Source organism: Felis catus, chromosome F1, assembly GCF_018350175.1.
Source record: "Felis catus isolate Fca126 chromosome F1, F.catus_Fca126_mat1.0, whole genome shotgun sequence".
In the NCBI taxonomy this organism is placed as follows: domain Eukaryota; kingdom Metazoa; phylum Chordata; class Mammalia; order Carnivora; family Felidae; genus Felis; species Felis catus.
In genome coordinates this window covers 42,080,626-42,100,355 of record NC_058384.1, presented here as the reverse complement: position 1 = coordinate 42,100,355, position 19,730 = coordinate 42,080,626, and the positions used below count along the sequence as shown (strand labels likewise).

The 19,730-nt window shown below is 40.6% G+C and overlaps 1 protein-coding gene across 20 annotated transcripts in view; it reads right to left on the bottom strand.

The window, feature by feature from the left end:
• Window positions 1-19,130, bottom strand: part of ZC3H11A (zinc finger CCCH-type containing 11A) — a 44,708-nt gene extending 25,578 nt beyond the window's left edge. Inside the window, exons 1-6 of one of the 20 annotated variants that reach the window (XM_045048925.1) lie at window positions 18,290-18,434; window positions 17,712-17,773; window positions 12,364-12,417; window positions 10,890-10,949; window positions 3,533-3,731; window positions 2,296-2,415 (exon numbers count right to left, since the gene is read on the bottom strand). In XM_045048925.1, coding sequence (XP_044904860.1) covers window positions 2,296-2,415; window positions 3,533-3,586 — 174 coding nt within the window. In that variant the 5' untranslated portion in view covers window positions 3,587-3,731; window positions 10,890-10,949; window positions 12,364-12,417; window positions 17,712-17,773; window positions 18,290-18,434. The other 19 variants (XM_045048924.1, XM_019822038.3, XM_006942890.5 and 16 more) reach the window with 19 other exon arrangements.
• Window positions 19,131-19,730: the final 600 nt, after the last annotated feature.

Genomic DNA, 19,730 nt, shown 5'->3' with positions numbered 1-19,730 from the left:
AGCCTGACTGAATGAGGAAGGCATCACGTGACAAGGTGGAACTGGCCTAAGGTGTCAGAACCCAGAAGGAGTTGGGAGGGTGGCCAGCACAGTGATGGAGCCCAAGCAGGGTGAGCAAGGCTTCCGTGCAGAAGGGATCCCAGGGTAGGATAGGGAATGTATATTTATGGAGGGCCAGCAGAGAATGGGCAATGACCAAGCAGGGTAAGGAAGGTAGGTTCTTCCCAAGTGGGGACCTGCTACAGAGTCCGAATACACACAGGGTGAGAAAGTAGGCATCTCACATAGGAGGGCTCTCCAACACAGATATCAGAGACCAAAGGTGTGAAAAGGGCATCCGCGGGGAGAGGAGCAGTATGTTGGGGTCCAAGCATGGTGAAGATGAGGTCCTCACGGTGGAGCAAGGAACAAGGCCTGTTACAGGGTTGTCGGAACCAACACAAGGTGAGCAAGATGTCCCTGTGGAAGAACAGCAGCCTCATGTGTGATGTCAGAGCCTGAGAGGAAGGAGGAGGCTGTGATATGACACTGGCTTACGGAACCAGGGGACTGATAAAATCAGCTGATGTTAAGGACAGTGGGAAGCGACTTTCTTACTTTTGGAAAAGAGAGTTACAAGTATGGAAAAGGAGAGCCTAGACTAAATAAACCCTGCAGTGCTGGTGAACTGAAGGCATCTTTGTGAACTCTTGATTCAATACACAGACATAAAAAATAAATAATGAGGTAAATGTGTCTATATGAACACACTTATATACTCCCCTGTTCTGTCCATTGCAGGCCTGGAAGCAGTGAGACTCCAGGAGCTACCCAAATCTTATTTCTATATACATATAGCATTCTTCACTAATAGGATCCAGGGCTCCTTAGAGAAATGGTTGATTCCAGGGCTGGAGGAGGAAAAATACAGGATAAGCCTAATAAAAAATCTTATTAGGCTAGAAAGCAAAAAGGTGTTCAAAGAATGATGTAAACATCAAAAGGACACAAAAGTCAGCTTAAAGGGCAAATCTGGGTCAACTTGATAAAAAAAAAAAATGATAGTAATGGAGCTGTAACACATTGAATAAAAGAGAAAACCTTGAGTTCACACAAATATAGGTAACTAAGTGGAAAAAACGGAAAGTTTGGTAGGAAATGGGGCAATGACAGGGTCTCAAAGTACCTCTCCACAAAATACGTATTAGTTACAAAAAGAAAAACTTTATAGTGAAGCAATCTGGTACCACCTTAATGAAGGGATCAGGGTTAATTTAACATCACCAGTAATGGGATAATTAAAGACTATAGGACTGTGTCACTAATGACATGCAATGAGAAGAACTAATACTCCCGTCAAAGATACATAACTTGAAGTCAGTAATGAGGAAACACCAGACAAACCCAAACTGCAGGACATTCTAGAAAATACCTGGCCTATACCTACCAAAATGTCAAGGCAAATGAAAAGTAAAGACGACTGAACAACTGTTTTAGACTGAGGGAGAATGAGAGCGAGGACAACTACATACAACACTAGATTCTGGACTTGCTCCTTCTGCGTTAATGGATGTAACTGATACAATGGCAAAACGTGAATGGGGTTTCTGGATTAAATGAAGGTAATATACCAATGTTAATTTTCTCATTTTTAAAAAACATATGTCTACTTATTTTGAGAGAGAGTGAGAGAGCGCATGTGCATGTGTATGTGAGAGCAGGTGAGGGGCAGAGACAGAGAAGGAGAGAGAGAGAATCCCAAGCAGGCTCCACGCTGTCAGCACAGAGCCTGATGCGGGGCTCAGTCTCATGAACCACGAGATCATGACCTGAGCTGAAATCGAGTCAGATGCTTAACTGACTGAGCCGCCCAGGTGCCCCAATTTTCTCATTTTGATGGCTGTATTATGGTTATGTAGGAGAATGTCCTTCTTGTTTGTAGGAAATACTCGTGAACGTATTTGGAGGTGACAGTTTACTCCCAAGTGGCTCAGAAAAACGTTTTATACTGACTTGCAGCTTTCCTCTAAGTTTGAGATGGTTTTAAAATAAACATAGAAACAAAAATACTCCCCAGTGACACATACAAAATTTTTACACTTTCGACAGATTACCAAACTGCCTCCTAGAAAATGATACCAATACTCCAAAATATCAAGTTATTAGGTGAGCATTATGACAGAAATTTCACTATCTCATCAAAAAAAAAAAAAAAAAGTAACCTGCATATTACATAAAATGTCATTTCCCCCCTGTATTTTGCATTGGCCCATCACAACACCAGACTACATATTACAGTACAAACTGAAACCTTACATCAATCTCCATGTGCCGAAACCTGCACACCTGTCGAAAACAGCGCCCCTCTTGCCACAATGTGCAAACAGTTTCATTTCCTAGTGCCGCTTCACAGTGACGGAATGGACAGCTGTCACCCTGTAAACAAAGAGAATACAGAAAAGAACTGTGGTACCAAAACAGAGCCTACGTGAAATGTTCATTGTAACAGTTTCCTGGCATCTAGACAAACACAAAGGAGTAAGGAGACAGGCAAGGTAGAAAACAGTGCAGGGGGAAGACAAGAACAATCTGAGGTCAACAAATTTATAATTTCCTTGACAGTATCCTTCATCTGATTTTATAACATAAGTGACATAAGCTGAGAGATGGGGTTCAAAAAGATAAGTGGGAGTATTTAAAGTGGTACACTTTAAAAATACATTTTACAGTTCTTCAAAACCGTTTCATACATCTTGACTTGTGTAACTAGCTTTTGATGGAAAATCGGAAAGTTAATAGATTAGGATTTCAGTTTAATTCTATGCTTCATTATATACTTTATACAATGGTAATATCTTAAACAGAACACTACTGCTGTGCAACCTGTTATGTGATCAGGGCTTTGCTCAAAACTGATCATTTTAAACACAGCACCAAGATGATTTTAAAAAAGTTTTTTTTAACAACATATACAATTACAGAATTAGTCATAAAGGCACAGAAAAGTGGATAGATCTCAATGAAGCCGCAGAAAAATTAAGCAGAAAAACAGGAAGTCTGGACACAGAAAAAGCAAAAAATGCTGCAAAAGCGTATTTAGAAGAATGGCTTGATGACTCAGCGGAAATCTGAAGAAAAAAAGTCAAATTCAACCCACGATAGTTTCTAGAAGTATAATACAACCCACACATTCATTTAATGCAAAGTAAATAAAATCAAAGTTTGCAAGCTGGGCCAAAGCGCTCCTCATTCCAAAATCGCCCCGAACAGATTAATTATCAATAAGAGAAGAGTGAGTGATGCCTATGCGCTGTAAACCTTTCCACTTTTGTAGAACGTGAAGGGCAGTGAAGAGCATACGAGAGGAGAAAAAACAAGGATGAACGATGAAGTCTCCCAGGACCGCGATTCTCTTTTTAAACAATGGTAGCAGGTAGCAGACAATAAACAGTTGAGGAAAACAAAACATAAAAACTTAGTTTACTGGGTAAATCTTATCAAATTTTATTAGAGAAACTGTAGAAAGAACTGATTTAGAGATGCCAATTCTTACTTTGGTACATGTAGAATAGAAAAAAAAATAGCAGTCTTCTCCTTGATTAGGCATGCTGGGTAGATCCTCAGATTAGAAGTGGCTTCTTGAAAGCAAGCCACTGCTTCCTCAAGGCGAGGACCAGCTCCAAGTCCTCTTGAAATGGGTTTAATCTTCCAAAAGACCACTCAATCACAGAAATCGTCTTTAAAATGCAATCCTAAAATGAGGAGACAACGAATTAAAGTACTTCAGATCAATTCTGCCAACTTCCTCCTCCCAATCACCTTGACTGAGATCACACTGTTAAAACCAAATTTTAATTGCATGAATATGTCCTTACCTGTGCAGGGCTTAGTGAGCACTGGTTAGTATTTTATTCTTATGTGAATATTATACTTTCTCATTTATAATGTAAAATTTTTGTTAAGGAGAGCCATGCCCTTCTCTCGTATTCTCTACGGTGCTCATTACATGACTTCAGCATAAAATAAGCATTGCTAACTCAATAAATAATCTACATTTTATTATTTTATTTTTAATGTTTATTTATTTTTGGGGGGGTGGGGAACAGAGCACAAGAGAGGAGGGACAGAGAGAGAGGGAGACATAGAATCTGAAGCAGGCTCCAGGCTCTGAGCTGTCAGCTCAGAGCCCGATGGGGGACTCGAACTCACAGACTGCAAGATCATGACCTAAGCCAAAGTTGGACTCTTAACCAACTGAGCCACCCGAGTAGCCCAATAATCTAATTTTAGATTATTGATGGGATTTACGTTATTTTACACAAGATATTTGCTAAATCTACGTATCTGACAAACTAGGCTTTTTTCATCTGACAAAAGTCCCAATATTTTCACAAGCATTTTTAATTCAAAAGTATACAAGTAGGTGGGAAAAGCTGTCTCACTAGAATAACTGATGAAACAATTACCCCTGAATACCTCTGTAGAGCTAGCTTATGGAATTAAGATGGCTAAAGAGTTGCACACCAGGGCGCCTGGGTGGCTCAGTGGGTTAAGCATCCAACTTTTGATTTCAACTCAGGTCATCACCTCAGTTTGTGGGATCCAGCACCACATCAGGCTCCACGCTGACGGCGTGGAGCCTGCTTGGGAGTCTCTCTTCCCCTTCCCCACTCACACACATGGCCTCTCTCTGTCTCAAAAATAAACTTAAAAAAATTAGGCAAAATTAAAAAAAAAAAAAAAGAAACCATGGTTGACAAAAACAGAGTTGCACACTAATTATAACAAGGTGCAAGTCGTCCTTGGGATTCCTTCCATAAAATACACAAAACTACCAACACCCCACCCTCTGCTCTTGCCATACCCTGGCCCTCACAGTGAAGTACTCAAGAAAGCTTCTACAGAAATAAAAACACACGGTAAGAGCACCTGCCAGAATTTGCAAAGGGTTTCTATAAATTCATATACACCAGAAGACCAGGTTTCAGAAACACTGATCTACAACTTGAAATGAAATCAAACTCAATCATATCTCCCACTAATAATCCTAATCCAAGAATAGCAGACCACAATAAAAACCAGCCTTGAAATCAGCAACCTACGTTAGGAATTGAGAATGCCACTAAACATATACTAAAACCTTTAAATGTGCATATGCTGTGATGCACAATTTCATTTCTAGAATTTATCCCGAGGTAAATATTCAATCAAGTTCACCATCACTTTGCTTTTAATAATGAAAAAAACCCCCACATGTTCAAAACCTGGAGTCGTTTTAAAAAGTTATAGTACTTCCATGTGACGTGATAATATGTAGCATTATACAGATTTGAGTACTGGGAAATGGGGTGTGGCTGAAAAACCACCTACAAATGTGGAAGAAGCTTTGAAACTGGGTCATGAATAGAGACTAGAAGAGTTTGGAGGCACGCCATAGAAAAGCCTAGAAGAAACTGCTGCGGGAAATATGAATGTTAAAGGTGCTTCTGGTGAGGCTTCTGTGGAAACACCGTTAAGAAAATGGGACACAAGGGGGTGCCTGGGTGGCTCAGTCGGTTAAGTGTCCGACTTCAGCTCAAGTCATGATCTTGCAATCCATGGGTTCGAGCCCCTCATCAGGCTCTGTGCTGACAGCTTGAAGCCTGGAGCCTCCTTCAGATTCTGTGTCTCCCTCTCTCTCTCCCCCTCCGCCACTTGTGTTCTGTCTCTCTCACTCTCAGAAATAAACATAAAAGAAAAGAAAACGGAAGACAAGTGACTGGCAGAAAATCTTTGCAAAACATTAACTAACTGAAGGGCGCCTGGGTGGCTCAGTTGGTTAGGCGGCCGACTTTTGCCTCAAGTCATGATCTCATTATGAGTTCGAGCCCCACACTGGGCTCTGTGTTGACAGCTCGGAGCCTGGAGTCTGCTTTGGATTCTGTGTCTCGGTCTCTCTCTCTCTCTGCTCCCTAGCCCCTGCTCACACTGTGTCTCTCTCTCAAAAAAAAAAATAAACATTAAAAAAAGCAACAATACATAACTCACAATGGACTAGTATCCAAAATATAAAAAGAGCACTTAAAACTCACCAATAAGAAAATGAACAAACCAATTACAAACAGGCACAAAGGGGTGCCTGGGTGGCTCAGTCAGTTAAGTGTCAAAGGGGTGCCTGGGTGGCTCAGTCAGTTAAGGGTCAGACTTCTGATTTCGGCTCATGTCATGATCTCACAGCTGGTGGGATTGAACCCCGTGTCAGACTCTGTGCTGACAGTACAGAGCCTGCTTGGGATCCTCTCTCCCTCTCTCTCTGCCCCTCCCCTACTCAAGTACACAGGCTCTGTCTCGCAAAAAAAAATACGTATTTTTTTTAAATGGGCAAAAGATCTAGAAAGACAGTTCACCAAAGATACACAGATGGCAAATAAACACACAAAAAAATGGTCAACATCATACATCATTAGGGAATTGCAAATTCCTTTTAGAATGGTGAAAATCCAGAACACTGACAGCACTAAATGTCGGTGAAGATGAAGCAACAGGAAGTTTGGAAGAACATAGACCTAACTATTAACAGTAGTTACCACCAGGGTGATTGGCAGGATTACAGGTGGCTATTTATTATATTTTATTTTATGCTCATAAGAACATTAAATTTTCTAATACAATGCAACACAGACATAATAAAAAATTTAAGTCTGTCCTAACCGGCCTGCCCATCACAGATCCACTACAGAATTGGACAAGGATTGGACCCTTCATAGCACCTCACTGATCCACTAGTAGGATTCCACTGACCCTAAACACGGGGAGTGCATTCTGTAATAGCAGGTACACCAAAAGGTAATTTAAAACACTACCTCAAATGGGATCAAGTCTCTAAGGGATATCCAAATAATTACAATGATACATATACAAAAAGAGAAAGTATTAATGAGACAAGAATAAAAACGTTTTACAAAAGAAAAAAATTTTCGAAAGGAAAATAAAAGGTTCAGGGGTCAATTTCATTCCTGAAAACATCCCAATCAAACAAAATGGTACTTAAGAAGTAATAGCAAAACAGCATGAATTGTTGCAAATTACAGTGGTTTTTGTTTGTTTTAGTTAGGCTCTGCAAAACTCCCTCACAGGGGCACAGAGCACGGAGACTGAACGTTGAGTAGATGGGCACTGCCTTACTAATGTTTCAACACAACAGTTCTTTCATATATCTGTTTTACACACTGAACTTCTGTAACTTTCACTAGGGGGAAAAAAAAGAATATAACTGCTATTCTAGAAAACAGCTCAAAACAAAACAAAAGCCATCTCCAGAGATTAAAAAAACAAAACTTGACAGTAATCAGCACTACCCCAACTTTGCAAGGACCTAAAACCAAGATGCACACTGATAAATTTCTTAAGTTTTAAAAGAAAAAAACTTTTCATGATGCCAAGAAAAATCTGGTTACTTTTCAATAGTGAAAGGAAGCCAAGAGGAGTAACTCTCCTATCCTACTCCTGAATTAATGTAGGAAAAAAATTCTTTTAAAATCTTCATGCTAAGGACACAGCTTGATACAAATTAATATATTGCTATGAAACAGAGGAGAAGCAAAAGAAAGTGCAAAAAATAAGAAAACGCAAATTTCTAGCCTCTTCCCCCGAGATTTCAAAAGAAGAACAGGAAGCAGAATAAACATTGATGAAAAACACAACTCAATTGTACAGTATCACCGTCAGGATATCTTCCAGAATGCGGAAAGACATCAACACAAGAAAATGTATATAACATGGAAATAATTCCAGGAGATTAAATTTCTATACAATGGAAGATCTTAAAAAAAAAAAAAAAAAAAAGAATGGAATTGGTAGAGATTAATGATAAAATACAGTTAAAATTTCCCTACACTGAATAAACTTGAGTTTTTTTTTTTTTTTGAACCCGAGTCTGTAAATTAAAAGGGGTTCATCAAATGCCAGGCAGAAAACTTCCTTAAAGACATCTCTACTGGGGCTCCCGGCTAGCTCAGTCAGTGAAGTGTGCGACTCTTGATCTCAGGGTTGTGAGTTCAAGCTCCACGCTGGGTGTACAGATTGCTTAAAAAAAACTTAGATATCTCTACTGTACCAGAGATAAGCTGAAAATGTCAAATTCCAAGGAGTGAAGATAAAATCACACAGATTTCTAGGAAAAAGCAGACTGACAACAAAGAAAATCAGACTTGACATGACATCATCTGAATCTCTAAATGACGAAAGACAAAATGCTATGCACCAGAATTTAAAAGGAAGATTATGACCATAGATACGTCCTTTCAAAGTACATTTCAAGATCTCGGGACTTGGAAGTTTTAGATAGTAAGTCTCCAAAAGTAAGGAGGCTGCTTGGATTCTCTCTCTGTTCCTCCCCTACTCGTGCTCTTTCTCTCTCAAAATAAACAAACGTTAAAAAGAAAGGAAAAAACAACAAGACTTATTGCTATTACAGATGTGAAATAGAACATTTAAATGTAATATTCCCAAACAAGTGAATGTAAGATCCACAGAATTCAAGCAAGTCCATGGATAAACGTGACTTATGAAAAAAGTGGCATTTAAAATTTAAAAAACTTTGCCCTCCCATTTGAAAACAACAACAACAAAAAAAAAACCTTCTGCTTTATACAAAAAGGTTCCAGGGTAATAAAAGCAAAGAGACCTAAGAGGCTTTAGCTTGCTAATTAAAGCTCTATACTAATAAAGATTCTAAATTGATAACTGTGCTTGGCAAAAAGGACAGCTGCCCTGTTTATGGGACGGAGAGGCAATGCCACATTAGTATAATCCCTAGATTACATTTTTGGTTTTTAAGTTCCTATTTGAGTTCCAATTAGTCAATGAACAGTGTTTCATGTATACAAAAGTGATTCAACACTTCCATACATCACCCAGTGCTCATCCCAAGTGCACTCCTTAATTCCCATCACCTATTTCACCCATTCCCCCACCCGTCAGTTTGTTCTCTATAGTTAAGAGTCGGTTTCTTGATTTGTCTCTCTTCCCACCTTTGTTTTGTTTCTTAAATTCCACGAGTAAAATCACGTGGTATTTGTCTTTCTCTAATTTTCCCCAGCATAATACTCTCTAGCTCCATCCATGTTGTTGCAAATGGCCAAGATTTCATTCTTTCTTATGGTTGAATAATATTCCATTGTATACATTTACCACATCTTCTTTATCCATTCATCAATCAATGGACACTTGGGCTGTTTCCATAATTTGGCTATTGCAGATAATGCTGCAATGAACATTAGGGTGCATGTGTCCCTTTCAACTACTATTTTTGTGTTCTCTGGGTAAATATCTAGTAGTGTGATCGCTGGATCATAGGGTAGTTCTAGATTACATTATTAATATAAAAAATATAACCAAGCACTGGAAAATAAACGCATGGTATTTTTTAAAAAATGTTTATTTACTTTTGAAAGAGAAAGAAAGTCCGAGCGAGCAAGGGCAGGGCAGAGAAAAGAGACAGAGGATCTGAAGCAGGCTCTACACTATCAGCATAGAGCCCAGTGTGGGGCTCAAACTCACAGACCATGAGATCATGACCTGAACTGAAGTCAGACGGTTAACCAGCCGCCAGGTGCCCCTAAATGAGTGATATGTTTTTAATAGGCTCAGGTTGGGCCACGAGTAGGGGTGGGGGGGAACCTTTCCCGGCATCACCATAGTTAAAAGGATATATCAAGAACTTTTAGGGGCGCCTGGGTGGCTCAGCCGGTTGGGCGGCCGACTTCGGCTCAGGTCATGTTCTCACACTTCGTGAGTTTGAGCCCCGCGTCGGGCTCTGTGCTGACAGCTCAGAGCATGGAGCCTGTTCCAGATTCTGTGCCTCCTTCTCTCTCTGACCCTCCCCTGTTCATGCTCTGTCTCTGTCTCAAAAATAAATAAACATTAAAAAAAATAATAACTTTTACAAATTCAAAAAACATCTTTATTCACGTAAACTAGTACACCCTCTTTAGAGAATTGTATTAATTCACATCTGAAAACTGTTTTTAGGGAAAGAGTTTACACAGATGTGTGTACAGGGCCATTAATTGGATGGACGGTTATTATTTTTTTTAATGGCAAAGCCCCAAATGTCTATCAGTGAGAGATCTTAAACTACAGCACTTCCATATAAAAGAACACTATCACGTCATTAAAAAAACAGATGAGGCAGATCTATGTGCAGGGACATGGAACTATGTCATGATAAACTACAGACGGTGTTTTTGAGAGAGAGAGAGAGAAAGCACTCGCACAAGCTGGGGAAGGGGAGGGGGAGAGAGAGAGAATCTCAAGCAGGCTCCATACCCAGTGCAGAGCCAGATGAAGGGCTTGATCTCACCATGAGATCATGACCTGAGCTGAAATCAAGAGTCCAATGCTTAACTGACTGAGCCACCCAGGCACCCTTTGATAGTGCTTTATTAAAAACAAAAACAAAAACAAAAACCAAATGTAATGTTTATTTTATTTTTGAGAAACAGTGCATGCGTGGGGAAGGGGCAGAGAGGGAGATACAGAATCTGAAACAGGCCCCAAGCTGAGCCATCAGCACAGAGCCCACAGCGGGGCTCAAACTTGGAACGGTGAGATGGGAGACACAGGCCGAAGCCGGATGCTTAACCGACAGAGCCACCCAGGCGCCCCTGACAGTGCTTTTTTAAGAGGACATGGAATCACCTCTTACTATTAGGTGGTATATTGTTTTTACTTTTTTAATAATGTGCATGTATTATCAAAAAAGGGGGGGGGGGAATTTTTCCATCCCCAAACCAAAAGCTTGTAAATAATTACAAGAAAAAAATGGCTTGACAATGGCTTTTTAATTTCTTACTGACCCAGGAAAATTATGCCTTAAATTACAAAAATGTTCACTCCCTTAATAAGAAAAACCCCATTCCCACACTTACATTAGCTGCTTGCTCTCAACAGGAACCTCTGTGTCTTCACTGAGTTCCAATCTATTACGCCTGTAGGTCGAACCAACACTCAATCCATGAATTAATAATAATGAGGCAGAAAGAATTTTCCTCCTCACATTGCCAAGGAAACCTCTCAGCCACAATTCAAACACAGGAGGTGTTTTTAAAACATCTCCCAACTACTGGGAGATTAAGTCCATTTGAATAACCTTTGTCAGACTGGAGACAGCTAGGGTTAGTTATCTCCTCAAAAACAAAAACAAAAACAAAAAACCAACAAAAAGAGAGTTCATTTAAAGATGAACTTGAGATTCAAAAGATTATTGGGAAAAAAAAAATCCATCTTCCATAGCCGAACAATAGAATTTAAAAAGAAAGAAGAAAAAGAAAAAAGAAAAAGAACACCAAAATTCAATAAGATCCAATTTCTGGTCTTCAAGATTTCTTCACCTATTAAGAAAAAAACAGAAACCTTCCCCCATCTTTATTATCTGTATAATAAAAGCATACTTGTATGAAAAAATATAGTGTTTTATGTATATAATATACATATACATACATACTAACTGGCTTATACACACACACACACATATACACAAATGTGTAGAAATAAAACATTTGGGTAAGTTTTCCCTTTTAAAATACACTATAAAAGCCTTCAGATTTGGGTTCATTATAAAAATAGTGAACTTACTCTTATACCAAAGTATCATGATGTGTACCAATATGTTACACTAAATTTCGCCCAGCCCACAGAGTAAACATGAAGGGAGATCCTTACACATGTATCAATGTGTATAATACTAATACGGATGTATGTACATCATTATCGTCTTTATCATCTTCAGGGAGTGTTTAACCAAAAAAGATAGAAACGTATAGTTATCGAGTAACTACAGAGTGGTGCAGCAAGCTGTAGAAGGCAGAGCAGCATTATAGCCATCCTGAACTGGGAGTGTCAAAATACAGAAAGCTTCTATCCAAGGGAAGATTTTTTTTTTCTTCTTTTACAGCAACACCAGTGTCACTGGCATGACATTCAATATTGGCCCTGCAAAGGCTTGCTTATGCAGCCTGGTTTCATTTTTTTTTTCTTTTTTCTTTTTTTTTTTTTTTTACAAATGATGGCTACAACTAAAGACTTTGTAATTATTCATTTACTCCAGTTAGTAAAAGGGTAAACTTTGGGAGTTGAAATTTCATTGCACAATGGTACATTTACCATTTAAGAATTTAAAAAAAAAACAAAAACAAAAACAAAAACAAAAAAACCCCAAAAACAAAAAAAGAACAATTTTGATACAGAGAAATGAGTTCTAAATTTTGAAACCAGCCCCGTAACAAAGCAATTTTGATTCTCATGTAATAAGTACTACATAGTTTCTAGGCTAAATCTTGCCAAATACTATCCAAGACAAAACTAAAATCAAAACTTAAAAAAAAGTGGACACCTTTTACTCACACTTAATACTAGTCAATTTTCCAGGAAATTTTTGGGCAGGGAATATCCCCAAATCTAAAATGAAAAAAAGGAAAAATTGGGATCTTACATTAGTTATTCAGTCTGAAACTTGTAATAGACTTTCACTAAAAGTCATCATTCTCTGGCCTCCCACTCAACCACAGAAACATACTTTGAGAGTGGAAAGGGACTTTAAAGGTCACTGAGATCAATTCTCTTATTTTACCAGTGAGGCAGTGATTCCTAACACCTGAAAATACTGAATGCTTATGTTTAGCTAAGATTAAAAGCCAAAAACCAATCTCACAGTTAAGAATACAGTATTATGGATCATTCAGCATATATATTTTAAGACACTTAAGATCACTTACAATGAGAAACATTCTTTGGGACACGGACACTGCATTTGTCAAAAGTATGCTCCTGGGGCTTTTATTCCAATTCCCATTCAATCTTTCTCAATTTCTGTAAACCTATTATGTCATTTGCCCGTATGTGTAAAAAGTACCCATACAATCTTTATTTTATTGTCTTCCCACTATTTTATAAAGCTTAAAAAAGGCAACTCAAAGACTAAAAGTAATTTTAGTAATTTTTCCCGATTGTTTTCTAATGTTCCCCTTTTACTTAGATCCAATCCCTAAATATAAAGGGTAACTCTATCACACTCAGTAAGTTGAAATTGTAAAGCTGACCAGTATGAGGAGGCAATTAGAAATTTCCAAATTTCGTGAGTTTTGTTTTTGCCAACTTGTAAGTATGGATGAGGGTTTTTAAAGGAACAGAAAAATGGGAGAGACGGGGAGGAATACCAGCTTAGTATGTTTTCCCTTCAATTTCACTGGTTTCAGAGAAATCAAATTTCCCGTGATGGGAGAAATTTTTTTTACTTAAAACCAATTACAATTCAATCTACCAGCCAGAAATAGCCTAAAGCCTTTCAATGCTGCACTATATTTTTTAAGTTAAAAAATACCTTTTCTCTCTTAACTGGTATAAACAAAATTTCAAGTGACAGCTATATTGAGTTACTACTGTGAAATTTTTAATCTTCACTTTGTCAACATTATTACCTCTGAGGAATTTTCAGCACTCTTTGTGTTTTCAGGTTTCCCCAGATGTGTGTATTAAGAATAATTAGTGTAACTATGTTTAACAACTATAGCAATTCGGATACAGTAACATAGCAACAAGTTGCCCATTTCAAATGGAAAAAGGAAAAAGAAATTAAGGTAATATTTCTTTTTCATTGCTTTGAATAACTTCATTCCCAGGATCCCAGCTCAGAACCAATGTAGAATAATCATAGTTAACATTTTTCAAGTTCATTTTCAAAAACATCAGCTGTTCTATATTGTCAAAGTCCAGGCTCATGATCTGTTTTGGATGAAACTGGCTATTTGCAGTAAAGATACATTCAGATTGCCAACTACACATGGGGCAGCTTAGATACTGAATGGCAACTTGGGTCAAAGCTGGCCATATGCTCACCTTCCTCTGCCAGTAAATCAAAGGGTCACCACCTCCTGAGATCTCTGAATACTTCTCTTTGAAGTATTCATCCACTACTGCTATGGCAGAAGGAAACATGAAGCTTTTGCTTCCAATGGCAACATTATCTGCAGCTGAGCTATCAAAAGACCCTGAACTGGAGGTGCCTTCTCTTATAGATGAGGTAAACGAATCAGCTCCTACGATGCCTGAGGGACCAGAAGCATCTGAAGTCGCAATATGGCAGACCTCTGAAGATTCCATATAGTTGCAAACTTCTTCTGCAAGGATCTGCTTGTAAGTTTCTAAATCAGCACCTTGAGGGAAAAAGTCTTCCAAACTGTTTTTAAAGCAAGGGTCTAACAAAGCAGCCAAGATACAAGGCTTGGATTTGAGCATGGCGCTCAGGAGGGAATCAGTTTCAAGTTTCAGAGATAAACTGTCCACCAGATTGAGCGCCTGAGTAATACCTCTTATTTGAAAATCTTCTCTGAGTTTCTGCAGAGAAAGAAGTAGATGATGGATTAGGGGTAGCACCTGATTCAATCCTGTGGTCCTGACACTCACTTTCTGGGTGGCCTCCTCAAATGGTTTCAGAATATCGCAAACGTAAGTCATTAGAGTCCACTGAAGGGAGGTGAGCACAACTCCACTGGCTCTGCCAAGGCTATGGTGAACTGAATAGCAATGCTCCAAGAGCCATTTTAACATATAAAAGGTAGAAATCCAATGGCCAGTTTCATCCTGCTTCAAATTCTTCCACGGGAGTTGGTGATCGTTTTGGAACTCTTGCAGTATCTGACGGGCTTTGACTGAATGACTAAAATGATGACAGGTTTTCCTAGCAGCTACTAACATATTCTCAATGCTTTTGTGCTCACAGAAGAAGTCCTGAATGACTATGTTTAAACAATGCAGGAAGCACGGCACATGGGTAAAACCACCATCTTTGATTGCATGTACCACATTAGAAGAATTGTCAGAAACAATGAAGCTAGGAATGAGGAAATTAGGAGAAAGCCACAGACCAATCTGGTCATTTAGTTCTTGTAAAATGTTGGTTATCAAACAGTCTTTGGCCAAACCTGTCACACAAAGTACTGCCCACTTTCTAAAATTGGGGGTCCTGCCATTACTAGAAGGTGCAGTTTCCAAAGAGACCCAGTGTACAGTCACAATGAAATAGTCCGTGGATGGGTCGTGGGTCCAGATGTCCACAGTCAAGTGGATCTTTTGGCTTTGAACATTCTCCAAAGTTAAGAAAATTTTTTCTCTGACCCAATCATACAATTGAGGTACAGCCTTCGTGAAAAAGTAAGTCTCAGATGGTAATCTATAGTCGGGGGCCACAATCTGCATGAACCTCTGAAAGGCTGGGGTTGAAAAGTAGTTGTAAGGATGCATATCCTCCACAATCATCTGAATAATTGCCTGACTTATTTGACTTGAGACTGAATTTTCGGAATATGTTGTCTCTCTCTCCTGTGCGTGGGTCAGAGTGTCTTGCTCTGCAACAGGATTAGGACTCTCAGATCTTCTACTATTTTCCACCTCTAATACAGGAGGTTCGTCTGAATCAGAGTCACTAAGGTCCTCGGCTGTTAAACTGTGGCTGCCTGTAGACTTCTCTCCATGCAGAGGATCGCTTAAGAGATCATTTCTCTCAGTCTCAGTCTCATCTAATCCATTCCCAACCGCACCGCTGTCTTTGTTGGCAACGGCCCAATGGATGGGATGTGTGGCCTGCAAGTGTCGTTGAAGCGTTGACGTTCCCAAGTGAGAACCTGGCCTACCCCGGCTCACGCTCCGTTTACATATATTACACACAGCTCTTGAGATGTGCTGAGGATCAGTATAAAAAAAATTCCAAACCGCAGATGTCTTGGCTCTTGTCCCGGGAATTAAGGCATGCTTGACAATGTTACTTTTGATGAGAAATCTCCCTCTTTCTGCCCTCAGGGCATCAGATACCGATTTATCACGTTTCTTACCCATTCTGTTTTCATCTAATGGATCAGTAGAGATATATTCAAAGCTTCCACTGCTTCCAGCAGAAGAGGGAGATAAAGGCACATCCAAAGGAAAATCCTCCTCCCCACTAGTGACTCCAAATTTGTTGGCCCTGGTCCAGTGAGGTGAATGCCTTGCCTGCAGATGTCGTTGTAGAGTAGATGTCCCCAGATGGCTGCCTGGTTTACCCCTGCTGACGCTTTTTTCACAAAGGTTACAAATAGCTCGCCAGGTATACTGGGGGTCAACGTGAAAGAAGTGCCACACGATGGAGGTCTTGGCTCTGGTGCTGGGTAGGTAGATCTGTTTCTCTATATTGCTCTCGAAAAGACTTTCTTCATCCTGCTCATGGGCACTGGAAGCTAATAAAGCAGGCGCATCTGCAACAGGCCTCCCAGATGCCAAATCCTTACTAAACTTTTTTGCAAGGAGCAGTTTTTTTCTTCGCCTTTTCCCCTTGATCCGTAAACCCTTCTTCCTTTTCTTTTTAGCAGGCAATTTTGCCTCCTTATCCATTCCTTCGGCCACCATCTTCCCCTCTACTACATCATCTTCATCTGTGTTAGAATTAATAGGAACACATCCCAGAATCCCAGCACCGCTAAAAGTGCTGCATCTTCGGCCAGGAGAGAGCGAGGAAACTGGTGCGCTTAAGGTACATACACTCATTCTCTTTATGTCTCCAAAATTCGTACCAGAATCTCTTAGTGGGTTTATCACTCAAGCAGAAATACAGCTGTTCCTCTCTAATCGCATTACCTTGTCTCCAATTTCTATGGGGAATCAAATTCTCTTTGGAACAATGACTTCCAAGCCAGGTTATTTTTGGAAGAAAAGTGACAGCAATGGAGAACATTCCCAAACTCTTTCTTATAGGGCTTTATGATCCCTTCCAGCTTCTGAGTTCTGAATCTGAATTCAAACAGTCCAATCTCTTCGTGTTATAGAAAAAAGGAACTGAGGGCCACCTTCCCAGAGTCATAGAGTTAGCAGCAGCTAGAAGCCAGGTCTTCCAAATCCCAGGTCCATGTTCTCTCTGGTTCATCAAGAACTATCTCTGCTTGAAATGCCTTCAGCTTTTAAAATGTGTATTTTTAGGATGCGTCATGGTAGCAACATCAATTTCCCTTAGTTCTGAAATTATTTAATTTCAGGAAACCTCACTTAAACAAAAACATAGTGCATCATTCAACATTCATCATTTAGGACTGTGATTTGACAATACAACCCAAAAAGTCAAATCCGGGAAATATAAAGCAAACTCCACATACTGGTCATTAACAGCATACGCTAATTGAGCCCTTTCAGCTCTAAATAACAATAATTCAATTTTTAAAAATGCGGGTGGCTAAAAAAAAGGGATTTGGGAGTAAAAATTTGTAGGGTTCACAAGCTGCATTTTCAATTTACTGTTTGTATCAAGAGTTAATCCACATTTCGTTCTGCCACATTTTTAGACTGGGGAAGCTTTACTGCCTGTAAAGGAGTAACTCTCGAGTTGAACTCTACGGGAGCAGCAAGAACTGAAATCTGAGCTGCAAACCACTTTCATTGCTTTTCGGTTGATCCCTCCCCTTCCCCCAATACCTACATACATTTACCCTAAAAAGCATCGCTATCACTAGTTCCACAGCCTCCTTCTCAAGGTCCAGAACCAAGGCCTGCAAGATGTCAACAACATGGGCCTTCCCCATAGGAATCCGCACCGATTATGGGAGCTTAGGGGGTGTTCTTCATTACGGTTTCATCAATCCTACAAGGAGAACGGAAGTGTCCCTGTTGTTCTTGACTCCGATGCGGAGGGCTGGGGTGGGAGTTAATTAAGGTAAGGAAGGGGTGTAGGATACCGGATTAAGGTCGGTGGCTTTCTGTATGTGGAGTTTGAGAGTGTCTCCCAAGTAGTGGGACCCTGGAGAGGAATGAGAGTAGGTAAATTCAGCTCCTGGCACTCAGTTTGATTTAGGCAGTGGGGGACCGCTAAACTGGGGAAACTGTTGTCGCGAAGAAAGCGATCTAGTGTCAGTTCTCTCTTCGGGAGTCGGGAACAAGCCGGCTTTCCGGGGCTGCGGCGGGCTCCTACGGTTTCGCCAACACCGGATGTGGGGGAGGGGAGGAAGGTTGTTGGGAAAGGAGCAGGCGCCGTGGGGGTGGGGTGCAGCGGGTGGGGGTGGGGTGGACGGGAACTGTGAGCGGGAGCCCGAGGCTCCCAGCTCGCCCCGGCGAGGGCGGCGGGCCGGAGGTGGGGGAAGGGGGGGGGGGTCGTTACGGCGGGGCCAAAGGACCCGCTCTGACTTCCCGGGCTAGGCCGCAACCCGGGGGCGAGGGGAGGCCGCGGCCACTCCCCTCGCCCTCTCCCCCACCTCCCCTGCCCCGAGCCACCGGGAATCAAAAAACGGGTCTAGTTACCAGAGAACAGAAACTTTACCGAACCGCCGACACTGTCCCCGACTCCCGCTTGCTGCCACGTCTTTCTTCTTTCTTAGCCGCTACCGCCCGCCGTCCTCACAGCAGCAACACCAGCAGAAATCCAAGACTGCCAGCGTCAAAGATGGCGCCTGGCTACAGGCTCAGCTCTAGGACCCGGCCAGTAAAAGTGCCAGCACGACGCAAAGAGAAAGCATTCTGGGAGATGTAGTTTCCTCTGTGAGGCGAGGCTTAAGATGGCTTCCCTGAGTCGCAGGGTCACGTGAGAGGGGAGGCGCTAGGACGCGGGGTAACTTCCCCGGCGAGGAACGCGTTTCGGGAACTTACGGGTTTCTTGAAACCGTCTTTGGTTTAAAAAAAAAAGTTTTTCTTTTCATTTTTAATTCAGTGAGGTAATAAGCGCGAAAGCCGCGAGAACTGTGTCTATAGACAGTAGGCCCTCAGTATATTCTTACCAAAGAATTTGCTTCATGAATAAATCGCCTCAACCGTGTATAGTTTTAATTTAGAAATAAACTACTTGCCCCACGCAGCGTGGAAGCATCTGTGCATTTATTTTTGTTTGAAGAGGTGAAATTGAGTTTGGATGGGTTTCTTTATGTTTTTATATTGAAAAAATAATTCATGCTCATTACAAAGTTCATGACGGCTGGAGTATGGAAAGGGAAAAACATCTGGCCACTTCATTATTAACATTATCCTTTACTTTCCAATTTGAATGTGTTTACCTTTTTTTCTCTGATTATAAAAGAAATACATATGAGTCGTTTTTAAAATTTTTAAATAACACAGAACTGTAGAACGTTTAACTCAACATTAATTTCATTCCTGCGAAATCATCTCTCACTAATTCAGCATATATTCTAACGTTTTTGTGTGCAAATATATCTAAATCCATTACTCTTGATACAGTAGGAGCCCAAGATCCCCTCTGGGTTGGTGGCTCAACAGAACTTCCTTCGATGGCAACATTTTACCAAACTTGGGTAAAGGATACAGTGCTGCTACTAAGAAAGCATACGTTTGACAATAAAGCGGATGGGACTGCAGGCACCTTTTATTTCCTCTTAGGCTTGTTCTGCCAGCTACCAGCTTGGTGTGGGAGCCTCAGCCAGTCCAGGTCAGAGCAGTCCGGTGGCTCCTCACTCTTGGGCTTTTAATCTCCTTTCATAGTGAGAAGGCACATTAGAATCCCAGTCCCATCCCTGCCTTACATGACAATACTCTGATTGCCACGTCAACCAGGCCTGCCAAGCAGGTGCCTGGTAACCAATTCCTGTCTGTGCCACAACACCTAGGGTTTTTCAACTTAGCAGAAGGCCTGCCACACAGCTGAAGGGTTTTTCAGGCTGGGGCTTTACAAGCTCCAGTCCTGGTCTGATTGGTATACTATATATAGTTATATCATATTTCATCAAATCTAAGGGATCCTTGATTGTAAG